The sequence below is a fragment of the Lissotriton vulgaris genome, chromosome 7, assembly GCF_964263255.1.
Source record: "Lissotriton vulgaris chromosome 7, aLisVul1.2, whole genome shotgun sequence".
NCBI classification, from domain to species: Eukaryota; Metazoa; Chordata; class Amphibia; order Caudata; family Salamandridae; genus Lissotriton; species Lissotriton vulgaris.
In genome coordinates, this window is record NC_141695.1 from 1,198,250,184 (window position 1) to 1,198,269,186 (window position 19,003).

At 45.2% G+C, this 19,003-nt stretch overlaps 1 protein-coding gene across 1 annotated transcript in view; it reads right to left on the minus strand.

Annotated features, from left to right (window-relative positions):
• Window positions 1-479: 479 nt before the first annotated feature.
• LOC147703161 (active breakpoint cluster region-related protein-like) overlaps window positions 480-19,003 on the minus strand; it is a 372,854-nt gene continuing 354,330 nt past the window's right edge. The window contains exon 23 of the mRNA XM_086931703.1: window positions 480-1,208. Within this exon, the coding sequence (XP_086787829.1) occupies window positions 1,065-1,208 (144 nt within the window). The 3' untranslated portion in view covers window positions 480-1,064. The remainder of the gene's footprint in view (window positions 1,209-19,003) is intronic.

Sequence of the window (19,003 nt, forward strand, 5' to 3'; positions counted from 1 at the left end):
CAGGAACCTCTTTGCTTATGCACTGAAGGTAGAGTAGAATGGGCCCATGGTTTTTTTTGTCCTTTCTCGTTATTCCTTTTTTTGTATTTATGAAACAAATTCTCAAGGCAGCAGTTTATTCTAAAATAAGAAAAAATACAATGGCCCTCATGTGCGGTTCTTTCTCTGCGCCCAGGAAGGCCATTGTTTATACTTCCTTGCTCACCTCACAATGCCTCTCATGGTGGTAACTTGAAAGGGAATTCAGTGATGGTCACTGGAGATCACAGCAACTGACTCTTCAGAAGAAAACATAACATTCTGATAATGATGTCAAGAAGGTAGAGCTAGTAAAGTTCCATTAAAGGGATAGTAACCACAACAGTCACCCCGCCCTAAACAGACATTATAAACAAAGAGTTCCATTCCATTGCCCTCATCTTGTTTACTGGTGCATTTCCCCGTAGTAGTCTTAAAATATAGGAAAAAATAAAACAAGGTACAATACACCTTTTATTTACATTTCGTAGTGATATTTACAGAGCGACTGTTTTCCAAGGAATGACCACAACAACCAAAGTGATGCCAGAGCAGTGTGGACTTACTTTGCATGGGACCTCCGGCATCAATGCCTCTGGCATCAGGACTGTCGCAGATTCTCCTGATGCCCAGTCTAGTCTTGGCTCAGCCAGTGACCCTCTGTGTGACTTCAAGACAGCCCAGTCCCCTGCATGTGCATCTGACCTCAGCTCTGCCGCTGATTCACTGTGTGATCTCAGATTCTCTTTAGCCTGGGCTCGGTCCAACCCTGGCACTGCCACTAACTTACTGTACGACTAGAACACGTCCCTTGTCCGTCCCATACTTCAAAAACGGTCTAAGTTACTGACCCTTTCAGAGAGCAAAGACAAGTCCCTTTGCCTCCCTCCCATACCCCACCGAGCTCTATCAATTCTTTTTCCATTGTTTACAGGTCCCGGAAGCTTGTTTACAGCCAAACCCTGTATAGGAGCCCGCCCACTGACCACCACAGTGGGCTGCCTATGGGCTCTAAGGTTGTTTCGGTGTGTATGATGTCACTTCCTTTACTCCAGAGGATGCACAGGGGCGGCCGCTACCTCAGGGTGCCCCTCAGGCTGGAATTTCTGTGCAGAAACCGAGCGGGTCCGTCTTCGCTCCTGGGGGGCTGTGAGGGGCTCACTCTGCAGGTAGTACAGGAGCACCTGGACCTGAGAGGACAAAGGGCAAAGGTTATGCTAGGCCTGTTTCTGTAGCACAAATCATAACACTGTCTCTTGATGCTTTAAACAATAGCTATGTGCTGTCTCTCAAGATGTGCAGTTGTCTTGATGATTGGACATTGGCAAAGGTATTTTCTTTAAATCAAGTTGTTCTTGTGTGACATCTCATAGTTCTCCACATCTGAGTATTCAGCGGCAGAGAGAGATGTATTAATTAAATCATTCATTCATTCACTTATGGTTATTCTACATGCTGGTCATGTCAAGTCAATGTCAGAGCGTGTTGCACTGAAGTAGAAGATGAGTTTATATAGATAAGCCAGCATTAGAATATTTGTATGTAAATAGAAAGTTAAATTGCAGACAAATGTGCTGAATGCAACAAGAATGAATCAAAGCAGGGTCAATGTTAGACCTCACAGGGGACACCAGTTGATCTTTCTTTGATCCGTTCCTGTCACGGACACTAGGTCCAGCCACACAAGTGGGGCAGCAATTTATTGGGACAAGCCGTGTATTACTGGGAAGTAGGACATTTATGGATTGCTGTACGTTCTGGAAGTTTACGTCACAGAAGTGCAAGGAATATGAATGAATTTATGCAAAGTTTGACGTTTGCGGGGCATTATGAGGACAGAAAACCATGTGGGATCCATGCAAGATACACCACCCTGGAATCCCCAGTCTGTCCAGTATTAAAAAATGTCTGGGGCTGGTGGGTTTCCATGGGTGACACCTGAGCATGGCCCTAAATACCACAACTACCCCCATCGCTGATTTCTCCCCGTAGTGCTTTTTTGGGCCTTTTGTATCGCCATTTTTTGGCCCACCCACACAAGTGCCATACTAGTATTATTTGGAGATGTGCGATCTCTGAGTGGTACGAACTGTGTGTATCTGCACAGATTCCGGAACGTTTCAGCACAGATGTGTAGATATGTAAGTAAAGTGTGTTCTTTTAGTCAAAGATTGAAGCTTGCAAGGCATTCTGAGTAAAAAACACTGGTGCGAGTCATACAAATCACCACACCCAAAATTACTCAGGTGCCTAGTTTAAAAAAATGTGCAGGTTTGTTAGGTTTCTCTAGGTGTCGGCTGAGTTATGGGCCAAAATCCAAATCTACCACAGTGCAAAAGAAGGATTAGTTTTCAGTTGTAAAATGTGACATGTCCATGTTGTGTTTTGGGCCCTTACCAGGGGCGGCTGGTGTTAAGGGGCGTTGCCCCCCTACCAGAGGCGCAACTAGAGCCACATTTTGGGGGGGGGGTAAGAAAAAATTTCGGGGGGGGGCTGAACTTTAATCAGTAGGCAGAGTGGAGCGCAGAGTCGAGCTGCAGGGGCTCTTACAAGGGCTGAAACAATAACAATGCCTAATTAACATTCAAATGGTCTTTAAACGACCTGTAAAACGTTCAGGTGCGGCTGTGTGTGTGCCCGGGATCTGTCTCATCCCGGGCTGCCACACACGACGGGGGGGGGGGGCTGAAGCCCGGTGAGTTCAATGGGTGTTGCGCGCCTGCCCCCTACTAGCTTCGGGACTAGCATCGGGAGCGACGGGAGGAGATAAAAGAGTGAGACTGTACTCCATGCAGCAGCTTCTAATGAAGTGCTCACTGCTGCATGTGATTACAAATTCCGTCTTTTTGTTTTGGAAGGGATGAGGTCAGAGACCTCCTGCGCATGTGTGGGCCAGGGCGAGGACCATGAATTATCTGTATTTGTTTCGAGTCAGCACAATAGCGCCAACAAAGATGGATACCATATAGGGGTGCCCCTGTGCTGGGGTACTCGATGCACTCTTAGCTGTCCAGAGAGGGGTGGTTCCTCTTCAGGGGCGGGAGGGGTGTTGCGCCCCTGTGTGAGGTGCCCAGTGCCTCATTTCAGACATACGTCCTTTACTAGGACTGGACACCTGGCTACTGACTCCGTACATTACCCTTGCAGAGGGAACTGAGTAACAAGTCAACAAGGGGTGGCTAATGTTAGAAGACAGACTGTAAAAAATAAAGCTGTTCAAATGGGTTTCAAGAGTCATTACAGGCATTTTGATGAACTGGACACATGACGTATGCATTACAAGTTGGCATCAGGCTCCTCTCTGAGGAAGGGGCACTTTTAAGTGCATTGTGGAACGGTGTTCTATCCCCTGTGGTGCTGTGTTCTCATTTCTAGAATCATCTCTTAACCCAAGGCTTGAGTGCCCTCAATGTCTGTGGGCACGGTGCTTGGCGGGGGATGGATGGGTGGATGAGTGAATGGGAGTCTCTAGATTGATGTAGGTATGTATGCATGCACAAATAAATCCAGTGGATGATGGAAACATGGATGAATGACTGGGGATGATTAGGTGAATGATGTATTGACTGAACGCTTTTAAGCCAGCTTTACACACTCACTGTGTGAAATTCATCCCCAACTTTTACGCCCTACCACTTTGAAATGTCACCAGCCACCACTGGTCCTTACCTATTATGGGCCCTATCTAGGACCTATCTAGGTACCCACACAGATGAGGTACTGCTTTTATCAGAAGACTTGAAGAAATACTGGGTGGTGAGGAATTTGTGGTTCTCCACAGATTCCAGTCATTTTCCTCACAGAAATGTTAGGTAAATGTGTGTTTTTTTGTCAAGCTTTGAGGTTTGCAAGGGTTTTTGGATACTAAATCTTGATGAGAGGCACACAAGTCACCCCACCCTGGATTTCCCAGGCATTTAATTTTAACAAATGTGCAGATTTGCTAGTTTTCACTAGTCCTAACTGAGCAAAATCCACAGCCACCCACAGTGCAAAAAAAGGGTCAGTTTTCAGTAGAAAAATGTGATGTGTCCATGTTGCATTTTGGGACTCTGCCTGTTGCAGGTACTAAGCCACTCACACAAGTGAGGTACCATTTGTATCAGTAGTCTTGGGTGAATGCTGGGTGGTATGAAATATGTGGCTCTCCACAGATCCAGAGGTTTTCCTCACATGAATGTGAGGCAAATTATTGTTTTTTTTGTCAAAGTTTGTGCTTTCCAAATGTAAGCTAGAGTGTAAAAAAGAAGACATTTTGGAAAATACCCGCAGAATCACATGCCGGAATAGATGCAGCATCTGGTGTACATTTCAGAGATACATAGGTTTCCTTCATTACCATTTTTCATTCTTTACATTTTAATTATGAATTGCTTTATACTCTGTACTCAATACAAAACAATTGTAAGATGCAGCTCAGTTGTTTGCTCTGGGTACCTTGGGTTCTTGGACAACCTACAAACCCTGCATATTGCCACAACCAGAAGACTCTAGCGGACATAATGGTATATTGCTTTTGTAAATCTGCCGTTGTGACAAGAACATACAGATGAAAACGTAACAAGTTGAATTTTTTTTTTACTGATTTTTAATATTATATTTTTTCAACAATGAGTTTCTTTTGGAACACCTTGTGGTACCTCAAAATGATCCCTTGCTGAATTACAAATTTTTACTACTTTTTAGAAATCTATAGCTTTTCGGGCTCATCCATGGGTTTCACATAGGTGTCCACCACATACTGGAAGTAGGCAGTAAGTACAAAAAGCCGTAAATGTTCTATTTCTCCCCAAAAACTCAAACTGTAACTATATTTCGGCAATTTTCCGTGTCCCTTCTAGGGGAATTCACAAACTTTGGGTACTTTTCTAATTGCCATGATGCTGGGAAAAAACAGCACAAATTCAGTGTGGATACCTTATGACGATAAAAAGTTATGGAGTCCTAAGCGTGAAGTACCGAAAATAACGAAAAAAAGGATCAGCAATGGGGTTAAAAAGCCTCAGGAGTTAAAGGGTTAACTCTGCTTACATGGACAATATGTTAGTAATCTGTTAGGCCCCTACCTATTATGGGCACTAGGTACCCACACAAATGAGGTACTGCTTTTATCGGGAGACTTGACGAAATGCTGGGTGGTGGGAAATGTGTGGCTCTCCACAGATTCCAGTCATTTTCCTCACAGAAATGTTAGGGACATGTGAATGAAATGAAATGAATGAAATGAAATGAAAAGAGAATTTATAAAGCACGGTAGCTGCCCTGAGGCGTCCTAGCGCTAGAAAGCTGTTCCTTCTGGTAAAAACTGTTAACAAGAGGTTTATCAGAGTTTTGTGAAAAGGAAGGTTTTAAAATGTTTGCGAAACAGGAGTAGATTGGGCTGTGATCTCAGATGGAGGGGGAGGGAGTTCCACAGTTTAGCCGCGTTGTAGGAAAAAGAATGACCACCGCATATTGATCTCTTAATCCTAGGGACTGTGGCAAGGAAGGACTGAGCAGAACGGAGCTGTTTGGTAGGATGGTAGGGGGTAATTAATGGGTGATTAATAGCCGCACCTGTTCTCCAGAATGCTTGATGGGAGATACAGAGGGTCTTGAAATTAATTCTCTCCCTGACCGGAAGCCAATGAAGATTTTTGAGGCTGTGTTTGGCTGTGAGACGGCGGGGAATCTGAAGCAAGGTGCGAGCTGCACAGTTTTGTATTATCTGGAGCTTTCGTAGAGTGTTTTCAGGGGCTCCTAAGTAGAGGGCGTTGCCAAAATCCTGGCGGGACCGGATTAGGCCTTGGACTACGATCTGTATTTCCCCAAAGGGCAGCAGAGGGAAGATCTTGCGGATGAGCCTAAGAATCCCAAAGCAGGTGGCTGATAATTTAGTTGCCTGACAGTTAAATGAGTGATTTATCCAGCCAAAAGCCAAGGCTTTTTATTGTGTCCTTATGTGTGGGGGAGGGACCAAGGGAGACAGGCCAAATTGAATTAATCGAGAAGGTAGGGGAACTACCGAGGAGCATCAGCTCCGTCTTGGCCCCATTCAGTTTCAGGCAAGAGGAGGTCATCCAGCTGTTGACTTCCTCTAAGCAGCCCCCTAGGTTGACCTGTGCATTATGAGAGTTGAGCTGATTAAGGGAAAACACTAGCTGAGTGTCGTCGGCATATTTGATGATTTTTATCCTGAATGGACGGACTATCTCAGCTAGTGGGCTCATATACACATTAAATAGCGATGGGCTTAGAGAGGAGCCCTGCGGCACCCCACAGCCCAGGGGTTTCCTAGGGGAGATGATATCACCCTCAAAGACTTGGAATGACCGGTTATCCAGAAAGGACTGGAGCCAAACAATAGCTGACCCTGAGACTCCCAGACTGAGAAGTCGATGTAATAATATTCTGTGGTTCACCGCATCAAAGGCGGTGCTTAGATCGAGGAGGATGACTGCCACCAAACCTCCCCGATCTAAGATCCCCCTTGCTTCTTCTGTTATGGCAACCAAGGCGGTTTCCGTCCCATGTTTGGGGCGAAAACCCGTCTGAGAGGGATCAAGTAAATGGTTGGTCTCGAGATACTCGGTCAAGATCTTATTTACATGTTTCTCCAATATTTTACTCATCCAGGGGAGCAGAGAGATGGGACGATAGTTACTGGGGTTGTTAGGATCCAGATTAGGTTTTTTAATAAGTGCTCTAACCGTAGCCTGTTTCCAAGGAGTTGGAACAATGCCTGTGGAGAGGGAAGCATTAAGCACTTCCAGGATGGTGGGTAGGATACTGTGAGTCGCAGACACCGTGGTGAGCGGGGGTGCTGGGTCACAGGGGGAGCCGGATTTTACTTGTTGCATAGTGAGGGCAAGCATCTCTGAATCCAGAGAAAGGAAGTTCTCCAAAGTATTTGGAGAGTGCCGCTCATGTTCTGGTAGGCAGATGGGTGTAAGGTTGGGGGCGCTGTCAGTGGGGGAAAAGGAGGTGTAGATCTTTTGAAAGAAAAATTCCGCTAGGTCGTTGCAATGGCTTTGTGTGTTATGAATTGGTGGGGAATTCTGAGGGAGTTTTATAAGACCTAATTGCTTCCCTATAGATGATTTTGTTTGAGGGGAGAGTAGTCTAATCGCCACTTCCTTTCCAGTTTTTTACACTGGCGTTTCCTTTCCCGAAGTTCTGGGGTGTACCATGGTGCGGTCTTTGTATGTCGTTTAGATTTGGTACAGCGTATGGGAAGTGTGGAGTCCAATGAATTTGAGATCCAGTTGTTATAGTTTTCATTTGCTAAAGTGGGGTTCTGGATTTTCGGGGGTCTGGAGGCCTCTAAGGCTGTTATCCAGTCCTTCAGGGGAAGTTTTGACCAGTTGCGCGATTTTCGTGTGGTTGTGTTTGAAAGAAGAGGGATGGGGGTATTCCAGATAAGAGGTATCATGAAGTGATCGGTCCATGGGAGAGGGGACGGGGAACCCACTGTGAGGTTTGTGCAATTGCTAAAGACGGGATCAAGCAGATGGCCTTTGGAATGGGATGGGAAGAGGACCATTTGTTTTAATTGTAGAGCGGAAAGACTAGCTGTTAGTTCCGATGCAGGGTGGTCTAGGTTATCATCAAAGTAGATATTGAGGTCCCCCAGTAGCGTGTAGTTAGCTGGGCTGGTGACTAAATCGGCAACAATAGAGGGTAGATTGTTGTGAAATTGTTTTAAGGTTCCGGGTGGACGATAGATAAGTGTTCCGGAAAAAAGCAACTGTTAGGGGAGAAATCAATGGAGAAAGACAGACTTTCGCAATCTGGAATTGGGTCGGAGGAGCAGCAGCAAATTTAGTGGTCTTTATAGATAATTGCCAAGCCACCCCCCCCTTCCATGCGGACAATCTCTCCGCTGAATCTGGTACCCTCGAGGAAGGGCTTGCACCAGGTCTGGTTCTGAATCTGGGGTAAGCCATGTTTCTGTCAAAAAGAGGGCATCTGAACAAAGATCTCCTAGGAGTATGGCGATTTCTATATAGTGTTTGGGTAGTGATCAGCAATTCAAAAGATGCATTTTTATTTCAGGCACTATTTTTTTGGAATGAATTCGGCCAAGCCCAAGGTTGCATTGGGGACAGATAGTCGGTAGGTCCAATGGGTGGCAGGAAGGGGGGCAGGGGGTCTGTGTGGTTAATCGTATTTTATGGAGAGAGTTGGGGCTATATGTGTATTTTTTTGTCAAGCTTTGAGGTTTGCAAGGGTTTTTGGGTAGTAAATCTTGGTGAGAGGCACACAAGTCACCCCACCCTGGATTTCCCAGGCATCTAATTTTCAAAAATGTGTAGATTTGCTAGTCCTAACTGAGCAAAATCCACAGCCACCCACAGTGTAAAAAAAGGGTCAGAGTTCAGTAGAAAAATGTGATGAGTCCATGTTGCATTTTGGGACTCTGCCTGTTGCAGGTACTAGGTCACTCACTCAAGTGAGGTACCATTTGTATCAGGAGACTTTGGTGAATGCTGGGTGGTAGGAAATATGTGGCTCTCCACAGATTCCAGAGGTTTTCCTCACATGAATGTCAGGCAAATGTGTGTTTTTTGTCAAAGTTTGAGGTATGAAAGGGCTTCTGTGTAGGAAAACCTAGTGAGAGCCAGGCAAGTCAACCCACCCTGGAATTCCCCAGATGTCTAGTTTTCATAAATGTTCAGGTTTGCTAGGTTTCCCTAGGTACGGAGGCCCTCCAGCACAAACTCCACTGTTACCCACATTGCAAAAAAGGGTCAGTTTTCAGTAGGAAAATGTGATGTGCCCATGTTTCATTTTGGGATCTTGCCTAGGCCTACCCACTCAAGCGATGTATCATTTTTTTTTAAAACTCTTTTTATTGAATAAAACATATACCATACAGAAAGGAAACAATATCAGGGTCAAGGGGATTCCCGCGCTTCCGCTCCCAGCGATGTATCATTTTTAGTAAATGACATGGGGGAAAACAGAATAGTAGAACATTTGTTATCACGAGTTGGATTTCTCTGCATTCGTGCTTTCCAAATGTAAGCCAGAGTGTAAAACAGAAGACATTTTGGAAAATACCCGCAGAATCACATGCCGGAATAGATGCAGCATCTGGTGTACATTTCAGAAATACATAGGTTTCCTTCATTACCATTTTTCATTCTTTACATTTTAATTATGAATTGCTTTATACTCTGTACTCAATACAAAACAATTGTAGGATGCAGCTCAGTTGTTTGCTCTGGGTACCTTGGGTTCTTGGACAACCTACAAACCCTGCATATTGCCACAACCAGAAAACTTTAGCGGACTTAATGGTATGTTGATTTTGTAAATCTGCCATCGTGACAAGAACGTACAGATGAAAACGTGACAAATGGACATTTTTTTTACTCATTTTTAATATTATCTTTTTTCAACAGTGAGTTTCTTTGGGAAAACCTTGCGGTACCTCAAAATGATCCCTTGCTGAATTAAGAATGTTGTCTACTTTTCAGAAATGTATAGCTTTTCCGGCTCACCCATGGGTTTTACATCGGTTTCCGCCACCTACTGCAAGTAGGCAGTAAGTACAAATAGTCGTGAAAAGTTCTGTTTCTCCCCAAAAACTGTAACTATATTTTGGCAATTTTCTCTGTCCCTTCGAGGGAATTCACAAACTCTGGGTACTTTTCGAATCGCCACGATGCTGGGAAAAACACAGCACAAATTTTGCGTGGATACTTATGACGATAAAAAGTTATGGAGTCCTAAGCGGGAAGTATCGCAAATAGCCAAAAAAAGATCAGCACAGAAATTAAAGGGTTACCTCTGCTTATATTGGCAATATGATAGCAGTCGATAACGTGGAGTTGTTATAAGTGCATGTCTATTTTAAAAACTGGCAATTTTGACAGCATACCCTGCACTCGTCTGTCATAGGATATCATTTTATTTCATTTTGAAATGTTTACGGTACTAAAATGCTGATCCTTAAACGTGTTTTCAATGAAAATGTTGCTCATACATTTCCTCTTTGGCAAGTATGTTCGATTATCTACCGACATGCTGAAATGTATTGAAGGTGCAGCCAATATAATGATTTGTCTGAAACTTCAAACACATTTTAAAAACTACTGTTACCTTTTTGCCACTTGTGGCACACTTTCGGCGACAATGGAGCATAACAATGGTGGTTGTTTTTCTGCCCTTGGTTAATTGTATTTTGGGTACTGCCAGAAACGATTTCTGTGTTTGCGAAGCGCGTTTCCTCCTCCTTGTCACATACAACACAAGGATGTTTGCGCTTCCAGCCACGTGGATAAGCATTTCTATTGTACTGTTTGTATGCTGCTGGCTGCCGTCACAGAGATGCTGGACCGGGCTGCAGTTTCATATAAAAAGTCCTTCTAGAAACCAGTGGTTAATTTGTAAAATAAAAAGTGCCGGGGCTCCCCTCAGGGGGCAGCGCTAACAGAAGTAATGTGCTGGTGCAAACTGTCCCTGACTAGAGCCCCGGCACTTATTATTCTGGAGAGGACTCGGCCTAATGGCTAGAGCTGCCGATTTTGGAGTTGGGGAACCGGGTTCGAGTCTCGGTGTGGCTCAACATTCTGTGATTCTAGGGAAAATCACGTGCCTTCCAAAGGAGTGTGTCCTTAACTGGTGCTATAAGGGCCGGTGCTGAGAATTAGGTGTGGTGCTAAGCACTGGCTCAAATTAAGCACTGCTAGAAACTCTTGTGAATGGCAGCAAAGTGATTTGAGAGAATACATAGGTCTAGGAAAGGCAGCCGTGCTATCTTATTGCGGGAAGGGGAACCTACAACAACAGGGGTGTCTTCATAATTTGGGATTTTACCTTCTGGTTAGGTTCAGATCTGTCCCATTATATCTGCTGGGTTTTGTGAAATGAAATCATTGTCCAGTTCCTTTAGGTCAGTTTCAATGGACTGTTTTAAGCAGTTGTATTCTAGTGGTATTGATATGTGCTTAACTCATTGTTACCCGCTGATTCACCATGAACCCTATGTGGGTCGGTCTGGCTGGTACTAACCTGCACAAGAGTGGCATGCTGCCTAGTCTGCACGTTGCACATGTGCTGCAGAGACCGGGTATGGCTATTATAAACTACATTCTGGTGCTGGGCGCGGACAACCTTCCATCATGTATCTCCTCAAGTAAAATGGCTCGTGATATGGCTGTGTGTGCCATACTCAGAAAAGATTAAAATTTACAGCCACTCTCACAGCAGGGAAACTAAGCAGAGCCCATATTCCCTCTTCACTGGCCAAACCTCTTTTCTCCTCACACGTTGTATGCCTTGTCTCCTTTTTTGACCCCACCTTGTTGTCGGGTACCGCTATTGCCTCATCTTCTTTGAAATTCGCAACTATTGTGCTCTTTCTAGAAAATTGATCAGTCACTAATGACCATGCCTCTTTTAGACTTGTTTCTTTACCTCCTTTCTTTTCTCAAATCCTTCATAATGTGTCTCTTTCTAGGCTCTCTGATTTTCGTCAAGCACATATCCAACTTTCTCTGGTTCAATCTGGTTTCTGTCCCAGTAACTCCACTGAAACAGCGCATCTTTTCATCTTCAACTTTCTTCTCCACTTCAGTCACAAAAAGCAGCCCTCAATTTTAGTTCTTTTTGATCTTCCAGCTGCATCTGACAGAGTGGATCATTCTGTTCTTTTGTATTCGCGCCATTTGCCATTATCTCTAGGTCCATTTTGCCCTGGTTTCCCGTCTTACATTTCTCAACACTGCTTCTCTGTCTCCTGGAAGAGAACTGTGTTCTTCACCTTCTGTTCTGTGTCCAATTCTTTTTTCTCTCCATACAATTCCTCTGTCCTCCATCATCCTGGCTTAAGGTTTCCAGTCCCATTTTTATGCAGACAACTCCAAAATATTCTTCTCAATTTACTCCTCTTCAGAAATGAGTTTCTTCCTGCCACTCAGCTCTCAGTGGCTCGGTGGACACTTAATTTCTAAAACTAGGCCTGGGCGGTGAACTTCGCACCGTTCACGGAGTTTGCAGAGTTTTCTGTACTGTGCACTCCGCAGATCTCGTGGAGTGCAGAAAACTTCGCTTTGCGATGTGCAGCAGGGTTTCTTCCCAGCTCGCAATTGCGAACGGTAAGTTTGTAATCACGAACGGTAAGTTCGCGAGCGCAAGCTGCCTCTCGGGTAGAATTTTTACCCGAGCAGCAGGAATACCAGCACTGCAGTTCGCACTGCACTCCACTACTCGCGGAACTTCGCAGAGTTTTTTTGTAACTTCGCGGTGTCGCGTGTAGCAAAACTCTGCAGACTACGCCCAGGGTTATCTAAAACCTACCCCTGTAAAACTAAAAATCATGTTCTTCTCTACCCATTTCTTCTCACCTACTCTCCCTCAATTATTCTCCCCTCCTCTCAAACCATGTCTTCATGACCTTGGTTTCACCTTCAATTAGTCCTGTAATTTATTTCTTCAGATCTCGGTTGACATTAAACCCTGCAGTGTCTGGCAGCCTGGTTACTGCCTAACAAGGAACTGTGGTTCTCGGTTAGACCAACTTCTTTCCTTCTTGTTGATGATGGGAAAGTGAGCCTCAGGAAATCTGCTCACAGTGCCTCAATGAGAACTAATGTGCGTCCATTCAACTTTGCGGTCACCTCTGGCATGGTCCTTGCAGTCAGGCTGGGGTCCCTGGACTAAGAGGGGTCCTACAGTTAGAGATAATAAGTCCCTTAAACCCATGCGAGGCTTGGCAAGCAAATGGCTGTGCCCCCCAGTGCTATGGTCTTCCTCTCCAAGCCGACTTATCGAACATCTAAATATGGACTCAAATGTACTGTAATGATCTGCTCGTAGACTCATGCACTTGCAGTCAGTCAGATATCAGTACTCCTACTGGACACACGAAACAACGGAAGTACACGTTTAAGATCTATGGTAAGGCTTTGATGTGATGGCCTGTAAAAAGATTGCAACACGCGGCCTATGGTAGGTAGACTTAGATAGGTGCCAACCACTGATAGAAAGGTAAAAGACCATGCCAATGAAAAAATGAGTTAAGATCCTGTGTTGGGCCTCCAAAGCTAAGCATGATCACGTAAATCACAATTGATCTAGTAGTAAGGCTCAAGGACATGCATTCTGTTCATCTATGTATGCACTAAGGATTTAGTAAAGCAAATATGAAGTTTCTTCAACTCTGTGGTTCTTCCTGTAGATTCTGGTCTTTTGTGATCCATCACATGCCATAGAGACCCTGTTACTATAGCGTTTGTTTCTTTTATGATGCATCACAAACAAACCCAGAGATGACTTGCAGAGGGAGTCCCTATGCCCTTGTGCAGTCATTCTAAATGGTCTGTGCGTTTGTAGCCCCTATAGCCCTTAGAGAAGCTGGTGTTACCTATGCTAGACCTGAGCCTGGGTAGGTTTGTCACTAGAGCCAAAATAGGCCGCAGGACTGGGTGCATCTTAGCACTAGGAAGGATGTCGGTGGAACGCTGTGTATGGAATGGCTGAGTAAGTAGTATGAAGTTGGCACACGTTTAAGCATGGGCGAATTTTGCAAATCTCGCGTTCGCGAATTTTGCGGATTTGTGAACTCGCAATTCGCAAAATCCGCGAATTCTCGCGAATTTGCGGATTTTTTTTTTTGTGTGTTCGCGCGGGTTTCTGCCAGTTCGCGAGGGTTTTGTACAATTTCGCAAACGCGAACTTACCTGTCGGGTCGCAAGTTTCGCGAACTTGTTGTTTCTACGTGTCCAGCCTGTTTGGGACACTCTTCTTCATCACTGCCACTCTCTGTCACCACTGCCACTCTCTGACTACTCATGCCACCCTCTTGCCCACCCATGCCACCCTCTGTTTCATCACAGCACCCTCTGGTTGTCCAGTCAGTGTACATTATTGTGGCAAAGCAAGCACACCTTCCCTGCCTCAAGTGACCTGAATTAATTTGGGGCTTATTAATGTGTCACAGAATATTTTTTTAGCTGGCACCTGCTTCCTTAGTGCTTCCTGATTAGTGATCTTTTGCACTTGCTAAGTGCTTTCAATGTTGCAAAATTAGTTACAACACCTGCCCTGCCCCAACTGACAATAATGAATTAGGGGCTGATTAATGGATTTGAACTTCCAGCCTGGCTCCTGCTTGTCTCCCTTAGCTGTAATTCAGGACCTTTGTGGCATATGTGTAACTATTCTGAGGTTCAGAGCAGGGTCACATAATAGTTGCAACTGGCAACTGAACTCTGGAGGGGCCCCTCAGGAAGCACTACAGGAAATGGCTACTAATGATGAGCCTGAACTTTTGAACCTGGTAAGTAGTTTCAGTTTTGCTAAGATCGTATTTCTGCAATTTTGCGCTTATTCGCGGGGCGCGAAGTTGTACTGGGAAGCCGCGAACTCATGCGAACAGTGCGAGCAAGCCATAAAATCCGCTGCTCGCGGATTTGCGGATTTTGCGGGAGATTCGCGAATCTCGCGGATTGCGAATTTACCGAAAATCCGCAAAATCCGCGAGCAAAACGGATTTTCCGCCCATGCTTACACACGTTGTACATTATGTGATGTTTGAGGATTCAGCACAGGTGCAGGAACAAAACAAAGCAATTGGCAAACATTTTTCTGTAGAGTAGGAAATTGAAGTGCAGGCAAAATCATGTCTATTATGTAGAACCTTTGACATCTGAATGACAATGAGATTTTCTTGAGGAAATATGGCAAGTAAAGCTGAAATCTCATCCACAGATTTCCTGGGTTACTTGCCTCGGCAAAGAATGGGATTTTTAGAGATCGGAAGGGTCTGAGCCTTAAGTTTTCACCCTTGGGTCAGCAGAATAATCCATCTTCTGGCAAAAGAGCCCTGGTTTGATACTGAAATGCTGACATGAAGCGAGGATGTTTGAGTGACCAAGTAACTACTAAGACCCACAACAAAGGTAGGAAAGCAGACGGTGGGTAGCTAGTATCTCATAATATGAATATTGTCAGACAGAAATATTTTGTCCTAAATAGTATTTACAAAAGTATCACTCGAATGGAGCTAATAATAGTAAATTTACACTCAGTGGAATGATATTTAAGACTCAAAATTAATGTCAGATGATAGTCTGTACGCTGTGTTCTGACATACAGTCTTGAAGATGCATTGGTTGAACAATACTGACTAAGGAAGCCTAATCTCACCCCATAACCCAGGCCCTTGAAAGCTCAGAAGCAGCTGAGCTATCCTCTGGACTTTTTCATACAACTGGCCTGATGATCAAAGGAACAAAAAAGCTATACTCGTAAATCTATTTCACCCATTCATACTATTACCCCACGATAGTGGGCCTGAGGAACTTCTACTCAAGCGCCGTGGGTTTAGACATTCTTGTATGGGAATGCCCTGGAATGTTTGGGAACACTCACAAATCCATCAGACAGTCACCTCAGACTTTACTAACGACATAGGAATGGTGAGATAATACACACTAAATTGGTGAGATTGTAGTGGAAGGAGTTCCTATGGTTGTAAAAAATAAATAATAAAAAAGTGCAATTTCGCAAAAGGGGTGGCACTTTCCCAGGCCCAACTCGACAGTCTGTACAATAGTGCTTGATGAAATCCCATTGCATGGTTGCAATTTCGAATTCACAAAAGTTCTTCAAGTGTAAACCTGGAACCCTGCTCCTGTTATCCAGGAGTACTCTTTAAAATCCTTTAAATTCCCAGAATTGCGCTCGGTACTCTGTACGACGCTGATTGGTCGTGCCCTTCGCACAGCTATGCACTGATTACGGTCTCCCTGAATCTGAGCGCTTGCTTTTTCTGCAGCTTCAACACTGGGCCGTACACCCGGATAATAGATCGTAGGCCCATAGACATCTTACCCAGTATGAGAGATAGCTGATCACGCGCTCTTCAGATAAGAAGTTAATTTCTGACCTGTATAGAATGCTTCTATCCCGCTATACTCATACCTACCATGCAGGTCTGGCCCGATGGGAGAGAGACTTGGGTTGCCATCTCACTAGCAAAAAATGGGAGGGGATCTGCTAAAGGGCGCGACACACTGCGACTCACATAGGTCTCACTGAAACCTGCACCATGCTGGGGTATTAATGGTATTACACCCCCGACCGCTTGCACCACTTTGACAAGGCGCATGGTCCGGATTGCAGGAACGGGTGCGGAAAGGTGGGTACGCTTGTCCATCTACTATGGGAGTGTGAACATCCGGCACCTTACTGGACTCAAGTCCTCGATGACGTTGACAAGTATTTAGATACAGAGCTTCCTTGGCTCCCGGAGTATGTGCTGTTGGGGGTTCCTAACCCGCTCACTTATCCGCTGAAATCCATGAGGGGGAAACAAATTGCGCTTGCGCTGGGCACTGCCACACAAAACGTTCTCACACATTGGAAATCTACACGTAATCCAACACTCACCGGGCGGCATATATTAGGCATGGAAAAGATCACGTTCACCATGGCTGGCAAAGGCTCGGGCTTTAGCGAATTATAGCAACCTTTCCTGGCTCTCCTGGCGCAGGACTTTAGGGAACTGACATGCCCGAGTTACCTGCGTCTTCTGCGCATGGCACCACCGAATGCTCCCACGTCATGGGGTGAAATCTCAGGCTAGTGTGCCACTCGCATATAGATGGGCTGGGCTGGGTGGTGGTGGGAGAGGAGCGAGAGCGCTATCATACTCTTTTTTCTTTTTTCCTATTCTTCTTACTCCTGGGCTTGACTGGGGGGCTGTTCTTCTGTTCTTACACCTATGGATCGTTTCACCTTGTAATCTCATATGTCATTCGGTTGCACTGGAGCCCTGCATGGCCCAATTGGTTGCATTGCTCTCTTGTTAGTATACAATGCTTGATATTTATTTCAAGAAAAAGATTTAAACCATAAATTCCCAGCATTGACACATTTGCACTCTTGAGGGGTTGTAATCCTGCAAGTACAGATTTTATTACTGACTGGGTCTCCCCTGTCCAGGTATTATGTATAGGGAGGAACATTTATTGGTAGCACTGTTCATTAATGCAGAGACGGGCTAGGGAGAACTATGGCATCCAATTGTTTCTCGTTTTCATCCATCCTGTTCGATTCTCTATTAGAGGGTCACTGCACCACTTACTATCCTATTTAGTGCACATTATTGGGGGAGATGTTAATGCCAGTGCTTCGACTGACCTTTGCTGAATTATCACATATAAAGAGACATGGCTTGGGAAATTCCAAGAAGGAATGCTGCCTATAAATAAGATCGAGAATGACTTGCACTGGAATTTAATTATAGTCTCTTCATTACCCGTGCGGTTAAGAGCGGTGGGGCTGAGTGGGGGGATTTCGACGGACAATGACGAGGTGAAATTAAATAAATAATGAATTTTCCCTTGTCATCATCTATCGAAATCCACCTTCACCCGGCCCCCCGCTTAAAGGACTACCTCCTATGTAGACTGCCTATTAAACAAGGAGTGCAGCCGCATCACTCAAATCAACTGGAAGACCACAATGTTTTTTTAGTTGTTACATTTATGTTATTGTAAAAAAAGTTCAGCGATTACTCCCACTTCTCTTTTCTCTGCTCTTTTGTGTTTGTTTGTTTAAATGTTAATTTCAAAGGCACACTCCAGGTACCAGTGCCAAGAGTGAAGATTGTTACACAGCTACAAATGAGCGAAATAAACTATATATTTTGAAATCGGACATATGCACCAGTGATTAATTTAAGTATTCATTGTGTAAATATCAAATGTATGATCCTTTTCCACAATATACCACACTTTAGTTTACACGTATTTTGCCCAGGTATCATGGGGTCAGTAAGGCAATCCCCTATATATTAATATGTGATTTAAGGTATGGACGAATGGAATCAAAATTAAGCTGGCAATGTTTTATGAAATTCAAGATTTTTATACTTCATCAAGGTGAGGTTTTGTGAATCTTGTGTGCAGAAATAAGCCTGCTATACCCCACTATTTTAACACAAAGCATTCTTATGGGTCGATTGTCCTGCTAGAAGTAGTTTTTTAGGTCTCGCCTAGACGAAAGCAAAGCAAAGCTTTGCTGTCTAGGGCGAGGCAACTTATGTTGTTACTTTTGGGGGAATGTGGACAGCAGAGTTCCACGCGCTTTTTCTGGCTGAGATTTAACCTCGGGAGCGCTCACGTCACCGTGCCTCATATTCCCATTCGCAAACAAAGCCACACTCACGCATGCGCACATACACAGCCATACACACACTGCATACACACCCGCACCCCCCCTTAAACAGACACACGCTGCATACACACACGCACCCCGCCTTAAACAGACACACGCACGCACGCACAGACACACTCAAACAGACACACGCGCGTACACCCCCACCCTCAACCCCACTCACTGGGCTCCTCTCCTCTTACGCATGGGAAGGCACTGTGGATCTCTGTGCCAGAAGAAGCGCTGTTTGAAATCACCGCCGCCTCCCACAGCGGCATTGTAGGGAAATTCAAAGTTGCCTCCCCGTAAACACCGCCGCAGCCCGGGAACTTCGGGAGCCTCAGAAATCCCGAGCGCAGCTCCTCTGACGTCAGACGAGGAGCCGCGCTGGGATTGGTGCCGGTGGGGCCGTTGCCTGGAAACGGAAGAGTCGTCGACGCCGGGCGGGAGGGGCTTCTTCGCTCCTCACCTGGGCAGCGCCTGCAAGGATCTAACACCCCGGAGACCCACGGAGCCTCGCACAAGTGCCTACACAAGCAGCGGCCGGGAAATGCTGGGAGAAGATAATGAGCAGGGAGTCTCATTGGACAATGAAAGTCGCGAGGTCACTGGACGTTTTCCATAGAAGCAGCCGGAGTGCAACAGGAGGACGTCAGGAGAACCGAGCGGATGCCTCAGCAGGTGACTTCCAGGGCGCCAGCACCAGGGCGGGAGGAGACACGAAAGCTTCATCCGGGAGAGGCACTTGGTACAACGCTACCCTGGCTTTCGAAGACAGTCGTAGCCTCAGGCAAATGACGAACAACACATTGGGAAAGGTTGGGTGGTGGGAGCT